Source organism: Leishmania donovani, chromosome 36 (assembly GCF_000227135.1).
Source record: "Leishmania donovani BPK282A1 complete genome, chromosome 36".
NCBI classification, from domain to species: domain Eukaryota; phylum Euglenozoa; class Kinetoplastea; order Trypanosomatida; family Trypanosomatidae; genus Leishmania; species Leishmania donovani.
This window is the reverse complement of record NC_018263.1, coordinates 479,003-495,922: the sequence shown is the minus strand read 5'-3', so window position 1 is coordinate 495,922 and position 16,920 is coordinate 479,003. Positions and strand designations below refer to the sequence as shown.

Below are 16,920 nucleotides of genomic sequence, written 5' to 3'. Positions count from 1 at the left end.
ACGGAAGCCGCACCTGGAGCCGGCTGGGCTGCAGCTCTTTGGGTGTCAGGCGGCTTTTCCCTCCAGGGAACGGTGGCTGCTTAGCTCAATGGCAGAGCGCCGTCCTAGTAAGACGGAGGTCAGGGGTTCGATCCCCCTAGCGGCCTTTTCCCCCTCCCACCCCCTCAGATGGGCTGGTGGGGTTGCGTGTTCTTCGCTGTAGCCACGAAGTGCGACCTTGTTGTGGACCTTCTGTAGCTCAATTGGTAGAGCATGTGACTGTAGAGTTCGCAGGTATCACAGGGTCGCTGGTTCGATTCCGGCCGGAAGGACACTTTTCCCCAATCGCCCCGACGCAAAAAGCACGCGTGCCCGCTTTGGCGCTGTCCCGTGCGGCGCCTCACACGGACTCGACGAAGGCGTGCAAGGTGTCCTTGCAGTTTCGCGGTACCTTGAGAGGAGAGCGAGCGGTTGGAGCGGGTGAACAGAGAGTAAGGAGACGGGGTGGAGAAAAAAGGATGCGGCGTGCATGGATAAGATGCAGGGTCAGAACTGTTGGCCTTGTTTCTTCGCGGTGGGGCTTGATTGCGGGTGCGCGCAGGAGCGAAGGAAAAACAGATAGCGGAGGAGGTGAGGAGCGGCGCCACACGAGGACAGCGCTCAAGGAACGTTGTAGATGTGTGCTGCGTGGACATGGTGCAGGTTCGTCCTCCGCGGGTCTACAAAAGGGTGCTTGCGGCAGGTATGCTGTGCAGTTGCCTCAGGCTGGATTTCCTTTTCCTTCAATGCTTTTTTTTTTGCCTTGAGCTCCAACGTCTTCCCCTCCGGTTAGGAAGACGGGGTGAGTCCCTGCGCGAGATTCTCGCTCAAGCACCGAGACGCACTCGGCCGGAAGCGCAGGCAGATTTTTGTGGCGCTTGTGCCTCCGGGCGTGTCACGTCAGAAAGCCGACAGGACGATGGCCGCGACTCGCACGGTTGGCGCAAACGCACGCACACGCAGAAAAAAAACGCGCACGGCAGTTCAGAAGAACGTAGAACTGTTGCAAGCCCCCACTGCGCTGAAGCCATCATGTCGAGAACAGATGCGCACAAAAGAAGAAAGTCGTGAGCGAGTGGGAAAGAGGAGAAGCTCGTAGGCTGCGTTGGAGACGTGAGCGCACCTGCTGTTAGTCAAATCTACGGCCACGTGAGATCCTCTTTGGTGGGAGTCTCCAGTGAACGAGGGGCGGCGCGACAAACGTCACCGCATGCTTGCAGCAGACTGAACTGGACGTTTCCACAGCGATAACACTAATAGAGAATTTTGGTGCCGCTACCGTAGGTCCCGGTACTGGCAACATGTCTAACGCGCCGTTGGCTGGCCTTCAGCGTGACACGACTCCCTCGCCAACTAGAAATTGCCAGTGCCCAAGTGCGTTCGGCGATAGCGCATGTAGTGTTGCCGCACACTATGCTACAGCTTTCTTCGTTTTATCACGGGCTTGAGTTTGGCGCTGCTGTGGTCAGACGGGACTGCAGCATCGGCTGCGGTGCCGTTATCGTCGCCATGCGTGTACTGCCGGAAGTGCTCCTCGGTTGTGCGAAAGCAGTGGGCCCCATACGGGCATTTCGGCTTTCCCGTCACAGCCTCGACAGCCACTTCGTACTCCTCTGTCGCTTCGGAATCAGCATCATCATCTTGCTTCTTGGTGTTCGGTATCTTTGTTTTCCGCGGCGGCGCAGGTGGTCGCTTCTCGCCAGCAGAAGCGGACGGTAAGCCCCCATCGTCCGCAGAGCCGCTCGCCTTTGCCTTTGGCTTGGTGGCTTTGCTGCCCTTTCCCTTTAGTTCCTCGCTCACTGCGGAGTGTGCGATGTCGCCAATACGTCCAAGGATGGACGTATCACCGACGAGCCTACCTTCACGCATCTTCTGCACGAGTGCCTTGTCGGCGGGTGCCAAGTCGCCCTCGCCTTGAATGGCGTCAATGTCACCGCTGCTCCTTGCATTGCTCAGCTGTCGCTCCGTGAAGCAGCAGAGGTGGCGCCATTTCCATGACTCTACTCCCTCCTCGCTAAATGGCATGATTACCTCGGTGCCGATTCGTAGCTCGTGCTTCTCAATCTTCTTGCCGCATGACGTGTTGGAGCACTTGGCTCGTCCCGACTTGGAATACTCCACGCACAATTTCGGCATCGCACTTTTCCTTCTTCTTTGTACTTTCTGTTTCGGTAACAGCTCCCCGTGACGCAGCGAGGCGTGCGTGAGGAAGAAAAACGCAGATGCAGATAGAGAAATGCGTTGGTTTCGGTCGATCATAACCCGAACATATGACATGCGGATTGTGGGCTGAGCTGCCTTGTTTCTGCTTCTTTCCTGAACTCGATATGGAGAGCCGGGAAGTCCTACATATTCGTTCTCTTGTGAGGCCTAGTCGGCTTTGGGAATACGCGCACCTTCTTTGCAAACCTACGCCGAATTCGCTCCCGTGTGCTCCGTTGCCACTCCCCGTGCACGATGCTTGTTGCAGCGTTCGCCGTACCCCGTCCCTCCCTCTCTCTGTCAAGCGAGGTTACTATCCACACTGCCACTATGCTCGTGATAATCTCTGCACTACGTCCAAGGGACGGAGAGAACTTCTGTTTTCTTTTTCCCCAGACAGTGTGATCGAGTACACGGGGGTGCATGGATGTGTATTGAAAGGAGGCTGTGGAGGAGGAGGAGGTGGACGGGGAGGCTCCTTAAAAGAACTAGAGCGATAAGAAACACACCGCACTGTAAAGACAACGGAGGCTTCGCCGCATTACAAGGTTAACAGAACTGACGGTGTACCCAAAAGACGCACGCACACGCGCACGCGCGCACACACAAGCCTGTGTACGCATGCGCGCCCGTGCGGACAAAGACAAGGGCATTCGCCTGATGAAATCTGCCTTCCTGCATTCACCTCATGGCCCCACTTCTCTCCACAACAGCACACCCGCACGCCATGAATCACAACGGAAAAGGAAACCACCCGCACCGCCATGCATGAAGGCGTGCCTCCCATTATTTTTTGGTTCGAGGGGGGGGTGGGAGTCTTCCGTTATCCACTACTCCAGCAAGGTGGCAAGGATCTCATCAACAACAGCCTGCACGCGAGAGTCCATGGTTGTCGTGGTGTACAGCCCAGTCTTGAAGGCCACAGCAAGTTCCTTAGTCTTGTTGTACCGCTGTCGGTGAAGAGAAAGAAGCGAACGAGCGACAAGGAGAGGCTTGGCAGCCGCCGTGTACAGCTCGATAGCGAGCGTATGCGTACTGGCTTGGGTGTTCCGGTGGGCCAAGAGGTATCCCATGTAGCGGCTCGCCTTCACCAGAGGCTCTGACAGGTCCACGTCGCTGATGTAGTAGTCCTTCTGCTGCTGCTTCATCCGCTTCACTTCGTCTGCGGCGATCGCGTCAAATTTCAGTTCTGGCCTCGGCACGTGCGCAGCCCGCACAGCTTCCTCGCCTTTTTCATGAATGCGCATGTAAGTGCGCACAATGGCAGGGCAAAACTTCAAGAAGAATTTGTTCCGACCCATGTTGTCGTCGCAGTCCAACACGTCGAACCACGGGCGCATGGTATTGCGCCGAAATACGTAGTTGTGGAAGTCGCTGAGCTCGCAGTGGTTCTGCTCATGGTGGCGCTCGAACATGAGAAGGTTCTGCAACGCGGAGATGTAGTCGCCTCTGCGGTAGAAGGCTTCTCCCACCTCGCGCTCATACCAATAGCACTGCGATTCGAGTGCTGTGAGGTAGGTGTCACCCGCCACCACCGACGGTTTGTAGAAGAGCTGCATCGTCGCCTCCCCTCTCTCCACCTGATTGTCGCGGAAGTAGTATTTGGCCGCCTTGCTATTCAGGTACTTGTCCTGCAAATCCAACCTCCGCGCCAAATCAGCCTGCTCGGCTGCCTCGGCCGTCTTGCCCTCGCGCGCAAATATCTTCGCCTTTTCCAGGTAAAGCAGCTCTAGTGTTGGTGTGTGGTTGATGGCCTTTTCAATGTAGGCATGCGCCAGCGCGTATTCGCCGGTGCGGCGGTAGTGCGACGCGAGAAACGTGCACACCCAAAGAATGTAGCACGGGTTCGCTTCCCCGCCAAAACGAGAGAAGTCCTTGGCCTCAAGCTCCCGCTCCATCATCGCGAAGACGTCACCTATGATTGCCGCTCGCTCGGCATCCACGTACAATGACTTGAGCACGCTGAACAAGGACGGAATCATGCGCTGGATGTAGGGTGTGGCGAAGGCGGCGAGACGCTCACTGAACTCCGCGATTGGCACACAGTCCAGCGCGTGGCGTTTTGCGTAGTCGCACTTTGGGCATGCCTTCAGGACACGGTCGATGATCTCCATGTACTTCTCCGTGTACCCCGCTGCCGGGCGAAGGTAGCGGTCGAGCGGGATCTTCCGCAGGTGAGCCAGGGCTGCGATGCTGTCCGCCTCCGACACACCCATCGAGATCACCTCTATGTAGCGTTTCTCCGCTTCCATGCGTTGACCGAGCTGCGCGTGCGCCTTGGCACGCAGCAGCAGCTTCGTCTCCACGTCGATGATCTCGCTGTCGTGCTTCTTGAGCAGCTCCAACGCACGCTGCGGTGCCCCGCTCTCCAGCTCCAGCTCGACGCGATACAATTGTGCCTCGCTCACTTCGACGGGATTGTCGCCAGCGTCCATGATGGAAGTCATGGTATCCATGACAGCTGCGGCAATCCTGCTGTGGCCTAGTATGCGGTGACCGCACGAGAGCGCCACCCAGTTTGCGCGCACACTCGCCTTTGCCGTGACCATCTTCTCACGCGCCTCCAGGAACAGAGGCCAGTCACGCACTTGAATGCACGCTGACGCCAAATCGCGCAGCACCTCCGTGTTCGCCGGATCAAATGTCAGCGCACGCTTGAATGCCTTCACTGCCTCGCCAAACTTCTTGTCAAGCCGCTGGCACATGCCTAACGCGTGCCAGGCCACCATCGACTTGGGGTTGAGGAGGATAGCCTGCTTAATGGATTCGTAACCCTCTTCCTGCCTCTCCATGTTGTACAGAACAAGCCCGCGGCCGGCAAACGTGTCCACGTGATCTGGGACGACCCTTAGAATGCATTCCGACGTGCGCAGCGCCTTGCTGTACTCGCGATTTGAGTACTCGCGATTCATCCGGTCGAACAGGCGCTGCTGATCCGCCGAGAGCGTGGACGGCGCCGACGACATGATTAAAGCACCGTTTGTAGGACGAGAAAAGGACAGCACCGAACAAACAGGCGGAACCCGCTTGGCAGATCCGCTTTCTCCGTTGATGAAGGTGCCGAAGTAGGCCAGTTTATTTAGTTATTATTATTCTCTTTTTTGGCGTGCGCCTGCCTTGAGCACTCAGGAGAGGGAGAAGGGGAAGGTTGCTTGGCGTGCAGCGCAGATCCATGGTGAGCAAGCGGGATTTAGGCGGGTGTCGGAGTGGGTGGGGGGCAGCAGCAGCAGCAGCAGCGACGGCGGCGGGAGATGAAGAATCACACACAACAATGAAGCCTAGCCCGCGGAACCGCGCCAAGAAGACGTATGGCATAAACGTGCTGCACATCGCGCGCGCCTCTGTCGATGTCAGTAAGCCAGAGGACGAAAGGGCCACGGAGAGGGAGGAGGTAACGTACGACCTCAGCTGTGCCGGTGAAGCGTCCCGTCTTCGCGGAGGAAGAGCATTCGAGTCTTCTCGGGTTTTCTTGTGTGTTCCTCATCCCTCCCAGCTATTCGGATATTCTGCCGTGGCTGGTGAAGACTACTCCCACCCTATGCACACACCACACAGAAAAGCGCGGTGGCCGAGGGCCAGCGAGGTTAGCCATACAGGTACCTTGATCATTACAAAAAGACGCGACGGTGGGCTCTGTGATGACACGCATATGCACGCACGCACACACGCAACAACAACAACAAAAAAGACGCTTTAAAGCGCAGAAACGTGATGCGAACACCGCGACACAGGTGCCCCAAGGACAAGCGAAAGCGAGATTCATGTGTGCTCCTCCATATGCCGCATATCCCGGAAACCCTTCCCTCTCCATAAGCGTCTCCGCTAGCAGCTCGCACTTACCGTTCTGGCTTTAGTGGAGACAGCGGGCAAAGACGGTCATGACAAAACCATAGAGGCAAGATCGAGGCTGATTTGCCGCGCGCTAGACGGTCGCCGGCATCCTCGCCGAGAGTGACCGATCCACCAGTACTATCTTGCGTGCCTCATCCACTGCTTTGACGTGGTAGACACAGCTCAAATTGACTGGCACAGGTAGCGTAAATGCTGTGACGCCCTTGTCGAAGGTGAGTGTCGAGGAAACCCTCTCTGCAGCTTCGTTGTCGGCGTCTGCTGTCGTTGTCACTTGGACTACAACGTTCGGCTGCGCCTCGGTCCTCAGACCGTCCAGCTGCACAGAGCAGGCATTCTCAGTCCGCTCCACGATGAGCGAGATAGCCGCTTGCTCCTGCAGCGTTGCTTTCTCGAGCAGATGCATCGAATGCACAGCGAAGAGGATGGCCGCCGCAAACAGGCGTGGGAAGAGTTGAATTATAAAGAAGATCCCGACCAGGTGCCAAAGATAGCGAGACTGCATGCGTGACTTGTTGTGGCTGCTCACAATTCCAATAAAGGCCACTGTCATGAACACGAAAAGCAGGACCGCGTCGCCAAGGAGTCGCATCTGAGAGCGACGCCGCGCTTCGTCAGAGAACTCAAAGCCCCCAGCGAAGTCTTCCGCGGAGAACCCGCGCGAGGCATTGCCGCCCCGTCGACCACCTTGCTTCACCGCAGCGTTGACCACATCATACGCCTCTTTTATGCTCTGGAAGGCACCATCCCTGCCAGCGCTTGTCTCCCCCTCACACCCTACGCCGTTGCTGCTGCCGCTTCCCGCAGACGTGTCCGGGTGGTAGTGCTTTGCAAGAATGCGGTAGTGGCGCTTCAGACGCTCCTCAGTGATAGTCTCACCGGCACGGAAGCCCAATCGCTCCTCGAAGTTGGACGAACTCCACTTGGCAGCGCGAACGACAGCCTCCTCATCTATGGACTGTGAACCAGAGGAGCCGGTGCCGTGTGGCGGCGGTGTCGCGCACCATCGCCGCGCCGACATCACCAGCACAGGGCAGGCCGTCGAAACGACGCCAGAGACGAAGGATGACCGGGTGCGTAGGAGGGCACGGCAACACATTGGTGGCCTACAACGGACTGGAAGCATTGCAAGCGCGGCATCTTTTCTGCGACAAACCGCCTTCCACATTGAGACTGAGTGCCGAAAAAGGAAAGGCGTACCGGTACGTAGAAGCCTGTGCGTGTGTATGTGTAGCGTGGACACCGGATGGGTAGTCGGGCTATCGCCTGTGACGGATAGATTGTCCACCTCTCCGACAACAAGAAACAGAGTATTTTGCAAAGGTGCGTCGTCAGACAAGTACGTGGTTACGTAGATTGTCGTCCATGTGTGGGAGAAGATGATGAGGAATGAGGCCGAAACAAAATTGTAACGAAGCGCAGACGCGTGCATACGGTGAGGCCGGCTTTCATGCAGGGGCGGGGGGAGGATGCACCAGCATCACATAAGCGTGCAAATACGCGGCCTCTGGTCAGAAAACAGCGAACAGCGAATCGACAACGCGCACACGGACACAGCAACTTACGCAAGCATGCGGGCCTTCACTCGGTACATTGAAGTTAAGCGCTGCGCCTTTGCTAGGGTGTGTGTACATGTTTTTCAAGCAAAACCACATTGCCATCTGCGCACCGGTACACCTCTAGAAAAAGAAAATCGAATCACGACAGAATTTGCAACTCGCTGCGCGTCTGCATGAGTGTGAGTATGCCCAGGCGCCCCAGTTGCCAGCAGCAGCGTGGCCTCCCACCGCACTCCACGCCTCGGACGACATGCAAGCGCACGCAAGCCAAACGTGAGCTTGACATCTTTTTCTTTTCGCCATACGGCCTCTTCTCCCGAGGCGTCTCTGTTTCCGCAACTCGCACCCCTCTACGTTACAGACCGTAGCGGGCACGTATGTCAGACAAGATGGAGGCCGCATCCTCGCACACGGAGCTCCCCACCGATGCGCTTGCCTCGGACGCCATGCATGCTGCTGCATGCGCATCGCCGTTCGTCCCGGCGTCCAGATCGACGCAGTGCAACTCAGCCTCCTCGCCATTTGTGTGACCAGCTCTCTCCGAGGGAGAATAGTTCGGTCCCGCTGTGGCAGCTGCAAACACGGATGCTTTCTTTCGCTTTTCTAGCGCCGCAACCGGCGTCACGCGGTCCACGACGCCAGCCTTGCCGTGGTCGTCAGCTGGTGCGCTCCTGTTGAAAGCTGGCAGGAGCGAAGAAGTCGAAGTTGCTCGTGCACTTGCACGAAGCGACGAGGATGCTGCATGAGGCTGCACCGGAGCAGGTTGCGCGTCCTTTGATATATTGCATGCCTCTAATTCGTCTTTTTGCGCAGCACCCTGCAGCTGAAGTACCTGCGTCGCCAGCGACCGCAACACGGCAGCGACACCAGGGCTTACATCGTCGAACCCGCTAAAAGAACATGGCTCAGAAATGGTAGAGAGGCGTCGGAACTCAGCCTGCACTACGTTGTCTACTTGCGCCGCTGAAACGCGCGTACCCGATGTGCCGCAAATGTCAGGACTACGTCGAGCCGCCTGAACAGGGTCGGCACCCCGCCAGCGTAACTTCTGCTGGTAGCTTTTCAGAAGCCGGCTATTTTCACACTGTGCAGCATCGCGCTGCGCTCGCAGGGCATCCAGCATCGCTTCTTGCTCCGCCACGATCACCTCCAGCGCACAGATCTGCTTGCGCTGTTGAGCGGCACGGCGCCGCTCCTCGACCATCTGATGCGACACACGCACTACCACCTGCTGAAGTTCCGAGAGAAGTGCAGAGGCAGCCTCATCCATGTAAGCATCAGAGCCAGCGATAGTCACGTGCTGCTCACTGCGCGGCGACGTCTGAGCGTGCTGCGGCGTGGGCGTACGCTGATCGCGTGGGGTCGAAAGCAAAGCAGGGGCCCTTCTCGCCACAGCCGTTGCGGGCTGCATCACACCAGCCGTCTCACGAACGAAGCTCCAGCGCGGGGAGCTACGATGCGGTCCTGTTTGCTCTACCGCAGTGTACGAGCTTGCGCTCGTGCTCTTATGGGGGATCTTTTTTTCGCTACGACCCCTGGCCTCCAGTGATATGCTGTAGTCCGATTTCGGTCGACGAAGTGCGTTTCCCAACGAGTGGAACGCCGCGTACGAGCCGCAGCTCATCTCGGCGCCAGGTTGCATCTTCGCAGCAAGGCAACTAAGAAACGATGTGCTCTTACCGTGAATGCACTCATGCAAAGGAGTCTAGAAGGCCGCGCAGGGCGCTGCGGTTACCGGCGTGTGCCGTTTGGTCTCCGAAGTAAATCACTTGTGCATCTCGGCCCCCCCCCCAGCGACTTCCCCCAGATAAGAACAAAACACCGCCGAGACACCCCCTATGCGATGAACAGAGGGTGCCGCATACACCAGAAACACGACCGCGGCGTTTTGCGAGTACCGACGTCCTACACAACGACGTGGTTGTGTGCAAGTCAGAGAGGCGTGCAAGCACTACAGATGAAAGGACAGAAAGAAGCGCAGAAGAGAAGAAGCATACATGAATACACCAACAAACGGTAGAGACGCACGGCAAAGGGGTGCCAGTACAAGCATCCTATGCAAGCATGCAGGCAGAGAGAGGGAGCGAGCGAGCTAGCGACGTGTGTTAGAAGAAGCCCTTCTAATTCGCGACGAGCCTATATGCCTCGGTACTGCCCAGTTGCCGGCAAAGCGCTTCGCCAAACGAGAGCCACTATCACTTCTGCGGGGTGCCAACCGGCATTGTGTATATTCGACGAGGTTATTTTCATTTTCTTCGGTTGCGTTTCTCTGTGTGCGTTCGCGATATACAGTCTAGCGAGGAAGGCGACGGGGGGGAGAGAGTGGCCTTGACATCCAGTGACGGAGGGGAAGCGCGAAAAGAGGACTAGACGCTCGACGCGCTGAGAGGTATGACGTGCACCGGTGTGAGGGGCAGTCGCCAGCGCGGCGAAGGCATGTGATTTTCCGGAGGCTTCCCCTCACTCAGGGCGTTGGGGACTGCCCCATCAATCGCTGCTTCTCCGCCAGAAATTGGCGGAACTCCTCCTCCGCCCTCGCTAATGCGTCCCGCTGAGACCATATTTCTTCCTCCTTGCACTTCAGCAGCCGGTACGTCTCGAGGGAGCGGCGGCGACGCTCCTCTTCTTCCTCCCGCTGCGCCTCACGCTCGAGGAGCTCCCGCTCCCTCCGCAGGGTTGCCAACCGGTGCGCCAGTCGCTCCTCCTCACGGCGATGCTCCTCCAACTGTGCTCGCGCCGGCGACCGGCTCGGAACAGGTGAATGCGATGTATCGACATCCGCGGCGGCAGAAACTCGAGTGCTAAGACCGCTCCTCGGCCACGGAGAGGACGCGCGGCCGTTGACATGCAGCGATGCCAACGCGCCCGAGGTCCCAGTTAGGGAGGATGCTCGACTGCGCGCTGGTGGCCGCGGGGGTGGCAGCTCCTTCTGCAGGTCCACGTGCCACTGCGTCTGCGGCTGAAAGACATACAGCTGGTCGTACTCGTGCAGTTGTGCCAGTGATTTGAGCTTTGTCCAGCGCAGCAGCACGTCATCGTAGATGACGACACTCATTACTTGAAAGGGTTCCGCCACATTTGTGCGATGCTCTACTGTACCCGACTCCTCCACCTCACGGCTAAAAATACGAGCGATGTCACTCTCCAGGCACCGAAGCGTGGCTGGAAAGGTCTCTAGGGCGATCTCGAGGTTCACCTTGTTGCCCGCCAAGTCTGCGCAACATAACAACGTGAACATGGCAGTGATTCCTCTGTGTGAGAGTCGGCGTGCGTGGTCTCCGATATCAACGGTAGCGCGGGAAGGCTCGTTAGACAGGGTGTTGGCTTTCGTGGTGCTTGTGGTTAGTGTTGGGAAAGAAAGAGGGAGCGGAGTGAGAAATGTGGTGTCGTCTATGCGCTCAATATTCATAAATTAACCCCCACACCTCACCCCATAAAAGAGGTGATAAGCTTCACCAGCTCGTCAAAACGCTGTCGGAACCCACCGAGTGCCCCGGTGCGTATGTATGCGTACGTATACGTATGCTTGTGCGTGTGTGTGTGTGTGTGTGTGTATGCGGAGGTGAAGAAGAAAAAGAAACGAGAGATGATTCTATGCCGCTAGAACACACGGAATGCCATCAATGACTCTCACACACACACGCCCACACGTATGCAAACGACACATAAAACTAAAATGCACCCAAAGTGCGCGTCGTCGTCTCCCGCCTCGAATTGCCATACAGGAAGGAGGCGGCCCAAAAGGCATTCATACAAAAGAATTGAGGGGCCAAGATGAAAAACAGAGACGGAATCGTGTTCGAGGGATGTGAGGAGTAAGAGGAGTGGGCAGAAGAGCGACAAGAGCAATCCCATGAGGAGTACCTCGGATAGCCTATCATGCGCACCTTTAAGAAATGTGCAAGCACGCCTTGAATTCGTGTGCAGTGGCTTCTGTTAGACACAAACCGATTTTTTTTATCAAGTGCCACAGCGTCTCCTCTGCCACTCAGCAAGAGTTCCATTCCATTTTCTCCCAATCGTTCAGAGGCTCCCATCAGCCCGGTGCGAAGCAGCGGCAGGCACGCGTTGCCGCAAGGCGCCGACTCAGTCACCCGAGCACGGCCTGTGCCCCAAACTCTTCTCACCAACTCCGCTCCCCCGGAGTGGCGCAGAGGCCCCCCACCCCCTCCCACCACCACCACCAGTGGAGACCGAGAGCCGGGTGTGAGGTGCGTTCGAGCTGCACGGACGCTCTGCCGCGTCATACGGGTGGCACAGGCGTGTCTCCCCGCCGACGCCGGCAGCGGCAAATCGCTCTGATGGCCCACCCCCACCTGACGCCGTAGGTGCTTGGCGTCCCCACACACACTGTGCGTGGGTGGCTGGGTCCTGGTGCCGCGACGCGGCGCCCCTCCCCCTCCTGAACTGGCTATCAGAGGTCACCAAAAGCGCTGGGACAACGACAAGAAAAAACAGGCCTCCTGACAAGATTCAGATGATGGAGGATCGGATCACTTTGTGGCCGCCCATGACGGCAGGCGAGTCCGCTGTCTTTTCTTTATCCCTTTTAGCGAGCTTATACTGGAAGCTGGCTCAAGGGAGGGGGGCCTATGATCATGTCCATTGCCAACGTACGCACACACGCACACACAGGCCACTCCCGCCACACTCCCACAAGCGCACAGATATACGGATACAGGCTAACAAAGTGGCGCACTGCAAGGAATGCGCGTGAATCGTACTCTGCCAGCGGCGTTGTGGAAACACTCACAAAGGCATGAAATGGTCCTGGTTTTGACGGAAGAAGCGGGCAAGAACGACGACGATCGTGTACAGCGCGAGCACATCCTCTCTGCGAATGTCGTCGAGGGAGGTATACAAAGGTGGAGCCGCGTCGGGCCTGCGAGGATGGAGCTTGCTCAGCAGCAAGTCGCGGGTGCTGCCGGACACACCCTGCCAGGCTGCGAGTGTGCGAAGATGTCGGCAGCAGGTGCGGAATAGGTCATGCGCCAGGCGGTCTGTGTCAGGGTCTAGCGGGATGTCGAGTGCGCTGAAAGCCGCGAAGAGCCACACGCCGTAGCCCACCGAGGTCGTACGCTCGCGCAACGAGTGAGAGGTCGGCATGAGAAAGCGCAGAAAAGAGAGCACAGCCCGCTGCTCATGACTAAGCGTCGGCGGAAAAATAACAGGCGCGGACATCAGCCAGACGCGCGTCGACACCGGCTCGTTCTCTTCAGCCGCAGTCTCGGTGTTGTCAAAGAACCTCGGTCGATCTGAGGGCCCCGAGTCGCCCTCAGACGCTGTGCATGACGCTCTGTCGTCCAGCGAAGCATCCGACACGCTGATCTGTTCCGCGCAGCAGCGCGCACCGCGCAGCAGCCGGCTTGCCGTGGCGGTGAACATCGCCGAGGTACTAGCGGCACTCAGCCACAGGACATCCGAAAGCCGTGGCGGGCGCCCGCCTTCTGGCCCGTGAGTATTGAGATACTCATGCCAGGCCTTGATGTTGTAGTCCATCGGCGCACAAACACGACGACGCCGAGATAAGAGGCGGTAGACAGCCGCTGCAGCTGACCAGTGCGAGCCGAATACCGCATCCGAAAACTCAGCCAGCGCCTGCGCGAAAGTCGGGAGACCAACCGAGCGCACTAGCTCACGAACCTCGCTACTCGACAGGTCCCAGTATTCTCGCCGCGGCCTCTGATGAGTCGAATTGCCGTCTGCCGACTCCTTTCCCCACACATTCGACTGGGTTTGCCGCGATTCTTCCAAGAGTGCCTCCACATCCTCGATGCCGTAACGGAGGATAAGGACATATTCACGCATTTTGTTCACGCGGTCGACAGTCGCCTCCACAAACATCATGGAGGGTGCCACCGCTGCGTCAAGTTTGCGCTCTTGCAAGGACGCAGGGAACCACTTCGCCATGAGATTGATCCGCTGAGCCACCCCTTCTACCGGCGGAACCGGCGCCGTGGGCGACGCCACATTTGTCAAATTTAACCCATCTTCGAAGACTACGCCTCTGGTGGATAAGTCCTCCGAGGGGGGCTGGCCTGTGCTTGTCGCGGGTGTAGCATTCACCATCGAGTTCGACTTCGCCGGTGGCGCTGCAGGTCGGTCCTTTTCGTCACTGCCGCTGCGTGATCGCTTCGCCACCCTTTTCTTTTTCATTGGCAGTTGCTGTACCTCACGCTGCGCGTCATTCACTTGCACCACAACCAAACCACTTGTGGTACTGTTGGAGGTGACATCTATGCCAGGAGTGCCACCGTCGCTAGCAGCTGCCGCACATCCGTCGTTTTTGATGACGGTTGCTTCCTCTCGAGCCACGCCGGCCCTTCCGAATCGACTAGACTGGATCTTTTTACCAAGCTTGAGGTACGCCGCGGCGTCGGCCATGTCAAACACGGGGTGGTCGGCCCTGGTGGGTGAGGGGCGGGGGCGATTGCACTCACAGTACGCTGTTGGCAGAAACAAAAAGGGAAACACAAAAGGAGTAGGATGGGAAGGGCCTCTCCGCTTTAAATGACGTCGTGTGTGCCGGCTCCGGAGCCAGTAATGCGTGGCAGCGGTGTGAAAGATAATATACATACATATTTATGTGTATATATATATATATGCATGCATGTATATATACACCCCACGCGCCGGCGATAGAGCAGGGGGGCGGGGGGAAGGATATGAAGATAAAGTGCGCAAGGGAAGAAAGATGCGTCCGTGAACGAGGCATGGCTCACGAATCGCCTGTGTGCATGAGGAGCAGAGGGAGGTCAGTACGCCGCCGCAAAGACCGAGCGCGAGACATCTCTTCTGTGCGTCACGGTTCCTTTTGGCAGAAAGGGCCTCAGGAAGAGGAAAAACAAAGAACACGGTAGTGCCGCCGTCGCGTCGATGCTATGTTTGCTCGCTGGACAGCCACAAACGGGTATCACTCACAAGCGCACACGACCAGAATGGAGGATACGAGCTGCAGCGTTGGGGAGAGGGTACGGAGAAGACACTTCGTACATAGTGTACATACGACGAAAAGAAAAAAATAAAAGGCTACACGAGCACCGACTTGCCGCGCGACAACTACGCCCCCGCCTTCGTGGTGCACAGGCGATTCGATGCCTCGTCGGCTTTCTCGCGAGAAATGGTGCCGGTGTGAATTTCTGTCGGTGCCAGGTACGTGTCGTAAAGGCGTTTCTCCGTCTTCTTCTTGGCCTCCAGGCGGTCGTAGTACATATGTTGCACGAACATGTTTAGCGGGACCTTTGTCTCGTTGGTGGGGCGGTGGTATTGGTGTTGTCGGCGGAGCTGCTCCATGTTCGTCTGCTTCCGTTCGAGTGCATCGTTGAACAATCGCCTCACGGATGTCTCCTGGTCCTGTGGTGAAAGTGGTGCGGATCTGAGTAAGGTGCCGCGCGTGTGCGCACCGTAAGCGGCCTGCTCTGCCGCCGCAAGACGCTCTTGTTTGTGTTGGAGGCTCTGGGTATAGAGACGGTCCGTCATCCTCGACAGCGCCTCCGGCGAGATTCGCTTCGTCGGACACACCTCGAACGGGTCACGCAGTTCCACCTCACGCCGTGGCGCTGTTAGCCGCTTAATGTGTTGGTCTAAATCCTCCGGCGTAAGTCGCTTTCCTGCGGTAATCGTATCGTAGTTTTCGATCATGATGCCGATCACAGCCGATGAGATCCCTCGTACAGTGACAACAGAAGGGTGAACAAACAGGTTTGTAGCACGTTGCAAAACGTCTTCTGGCGGGTACCCGGCGAGGCACGAGCGAGAAGGGTGTGAAGGAATACGTGGGAGACCATTACTGAGACGAGAGCCATATGAGAAAGACAATTAAAAAAAAAACATTATCGGTTGACGTGAGCCCCAACAGAAGTCTTCGCATCTCCGGCAGGAGAAAGGAGAGCGGGGGGGGGGCGAACGCTGCGGCAACGGCGGATCGTCAACCAGAATGAAAACGACGACGTAAATCCTTTCCCTTTGCCATCGGCAAAGGAAGCGGCTGAGCGACTGAGATTGGTTCCGTCTTGCTTTGAGGTTACCGCGCAAAGGCTTGCCACCGTCGTGAACGCAACTCCATTCGCTTGACGGCCACGTGAGTGCCGGCAGCATGACGCTTAATCGCGAGCATGTCTACAGAGGGCTGGCAGCTCATGCTATACACTATCCCCAAAGCTTGAAAACCTCCATTGCACGACTCCACCCGGCAACGCTTGCAGTCGTCGCGATAGTAATCTGTTCTTTACGGAAGGAAAATACGCTTCACGTTGTTTCAGCACCACTTCGCTTTTGCCCTGGTGATGCCCGGCCACCGCACTGTGCTACCTCACGGTCTAGTACCCACTCTTCGTATCGCTAGACAGCGCTGGGCGGGCTCGTTGACGAGAACTGCGATCAACCATGAAGCTCGTACCAGCTCACGGCGAGTCGTGCCGGCGATGCAACGAGTACACGGCCCTCAACTCCTGCTTTCTGATTTGGCAGCGAGGCGCTGATGCAGGAAGCAGCCCGTGGCCCCGCCAGCGCCAGACGCAGCGCAACTGCCAGTGCGCGCAACGAAGCGCACCACTGTTGCCTGGCCCGCCCCCGTCACGAAGCGTCGATACAGGGGTCTGCATTGTGCAACACGCGCAGTTCACTCCCACAGGCCCTACAGGCCCCACAGGGCACCAGGCGTACCAGCCTTCCAGCACCCCGGCGCAGCAAGAGAGAGGAGGCACGCCGCTGGCGTCCCCGTGCTCACAGAGGACGACACGGGCACAACTGTACGCGCTCCCCCTCTTCTCAACGACAACGGCGCAGCAGCGGCGCTGCGGCTGTGCTGTCACGTCCCTGCGGGGCGCATACACACCACCTCGGGCTGCACACCTAACAGTCACCTCGCGGCATAGGAGGATCTCCACACACAAGGCAATATCGCACGCAGCCCACACGCCATCGGGGCGGGGGCCGGCTCGCGCGGCCCGGTGTCCGACACGAGATGAAGACCCAGCCGGCCAGGGAGGGGGCCATCCCACACGATTGGCCCAATGATGAGCACCTGACGTGTGCAAGCCATAACCACACCACCGCACGGCACACCACCGACGCCGTCACGCAGACGCACACCGAGGTGTCCCGCAAGGCCACGGCAAGATACGCGACGGCGGCCAACAACACACCCACGAAGGCGGGCCCCTCTGGTGACGCCGCCTACGCAGCGCTCTGCACGCCAGAGCTGACGCGATTGGAAGCAGCTCTTGCGACGCTGCCCTGCGTGCCGCCCTCTCTCGGTCATGCTCATGATACAGCCAGCCTCGAGAGATGA

The 16,920-nt window shown here is 57.9% G+C and overlaps 7 protein-coding genes across 7 annotated transcripts; all 7 read right to left on the bottom strand.

Moving 5' to 3' along the window:
- Positions 1-1,434: 1,434 nt before the first annotated feature.
- Positions 1,435-2,295, bottom strand: LDBPK_361400 (hypothetical protein, conserved; the record flags this gene model as incomplete). Its single annotated transcript, XM_003865208.1, has 1 exon — positions 1,435-2,295. One exon carries the CDS (start codon positions 2,293-2,295, stop codon positions 1,435-1,437), a length of 861 nt encoding a protein of 286 aa, XP_003865256.1.
- A 755-nt stretch (positions 2,296-3,050) lies between these two features.
- LDBPK_361390 (N-acetyltransferase subunit Nat1, putative) lies at positions 3,051-5,186 on the bottom strand (the record flags this gene model as incomplete). Its single annotated transcript, XM_003865207.1, has 1 exon — positions 3,051-5,186. The coding sequence occupies one exon, from the start codon at positions 5,184-5,186 to the stop codon at positions 3,051-3,053; it is 2,136 nt and encodes a 711-aa protein (XP_003865255.1).
- A 956-nt stretch (positions 5,187-6,142) lies between these two features.
- LDBPK_361380 (hypothetical protein, conserved) lies at positions 6,143-7,090 on the bottom strand (the record flags this gene model as incomplete). Its single annotated transcript, XM_003865206.1, has 1 exon — positions 6,143-7,090. One exon carries the CDS (start codon positions 7,088-7,090, stop codon positions 6,143-6,145), a length of 948 nt encoding a protein of 315 aa, XP_003865254.1.
- Positions 7,091-7,983: 893 nt separating this feature from the next.
- LDBPK_361370 (hypothetical protein, conserved) lies at positions 7,984-9,252 on the bottom strand (the record flags this gene model as incomplete). The annotated part of the gene is made up of 1 exon (XM_003865205.1): positions 7,984-9,252. One exon carries the CDS (start codon positions 9,250-9,252, stop codon positions 7,984-7,986), a length of 1,269 nt encoding a protein of 422 aa, XP_003865253.1.
- Positions 9,253-10,092: 840 nt separating this feature from the next.
- LDBPK_361360 (hypothetical protein, conserved) lies at positions 10,093-10,866 on the bottom strand (the record flags this gene model as incomplete). The annotated part of the gene is made up of 1 exon (XM_003865204.1): positions 10,093-10,866. One exon carries the CDS (start codon positions 10,864-10,866, stop codon positions 10,093-10,095), a length of 774 nt encoding a protein of 257 aa, XP_003865252.1.
- A 1,511-nt stretch (positions 10,867-12,377) lies between these two features.
- On the bottom strand, positions 12,378-14,204 carry LDBPK_361350 (hypothetical protein, conserved; the record flags this gene model as incomplete). Its single annotated transcript, XM_003865203.1, has 1 exon — positions 12,378-14,204. The coding sequence occupies one exon, from the start codon at positions 14,202-14,204 to the stop codon at positions 12,378-12,380; it is 1,827 nt and encodes a 608-aa protein (XP_003865251.1).
- A 483-nt stretch (positions 14,205-14,687) lies between these two features.
- On the bottom strand, positions 14,688-15,269 carry LDBPK_361340 (hypothetical protein, conserved; the record flags this gene model as incomplete). The annotated part of the gene is made up of 1 exon (XM_003865202.1): positions 14,688-15,269. One exon carries the CDS (start codon positions 15,267-15,269, stop codon positions 14,688-14,690), a length of 582 nt encoding a protein of 193 aa, XP_003865250.1.
- Between the last annotated feature and the right edge of the window lie 1,651 nt (positions 15,270-16,920).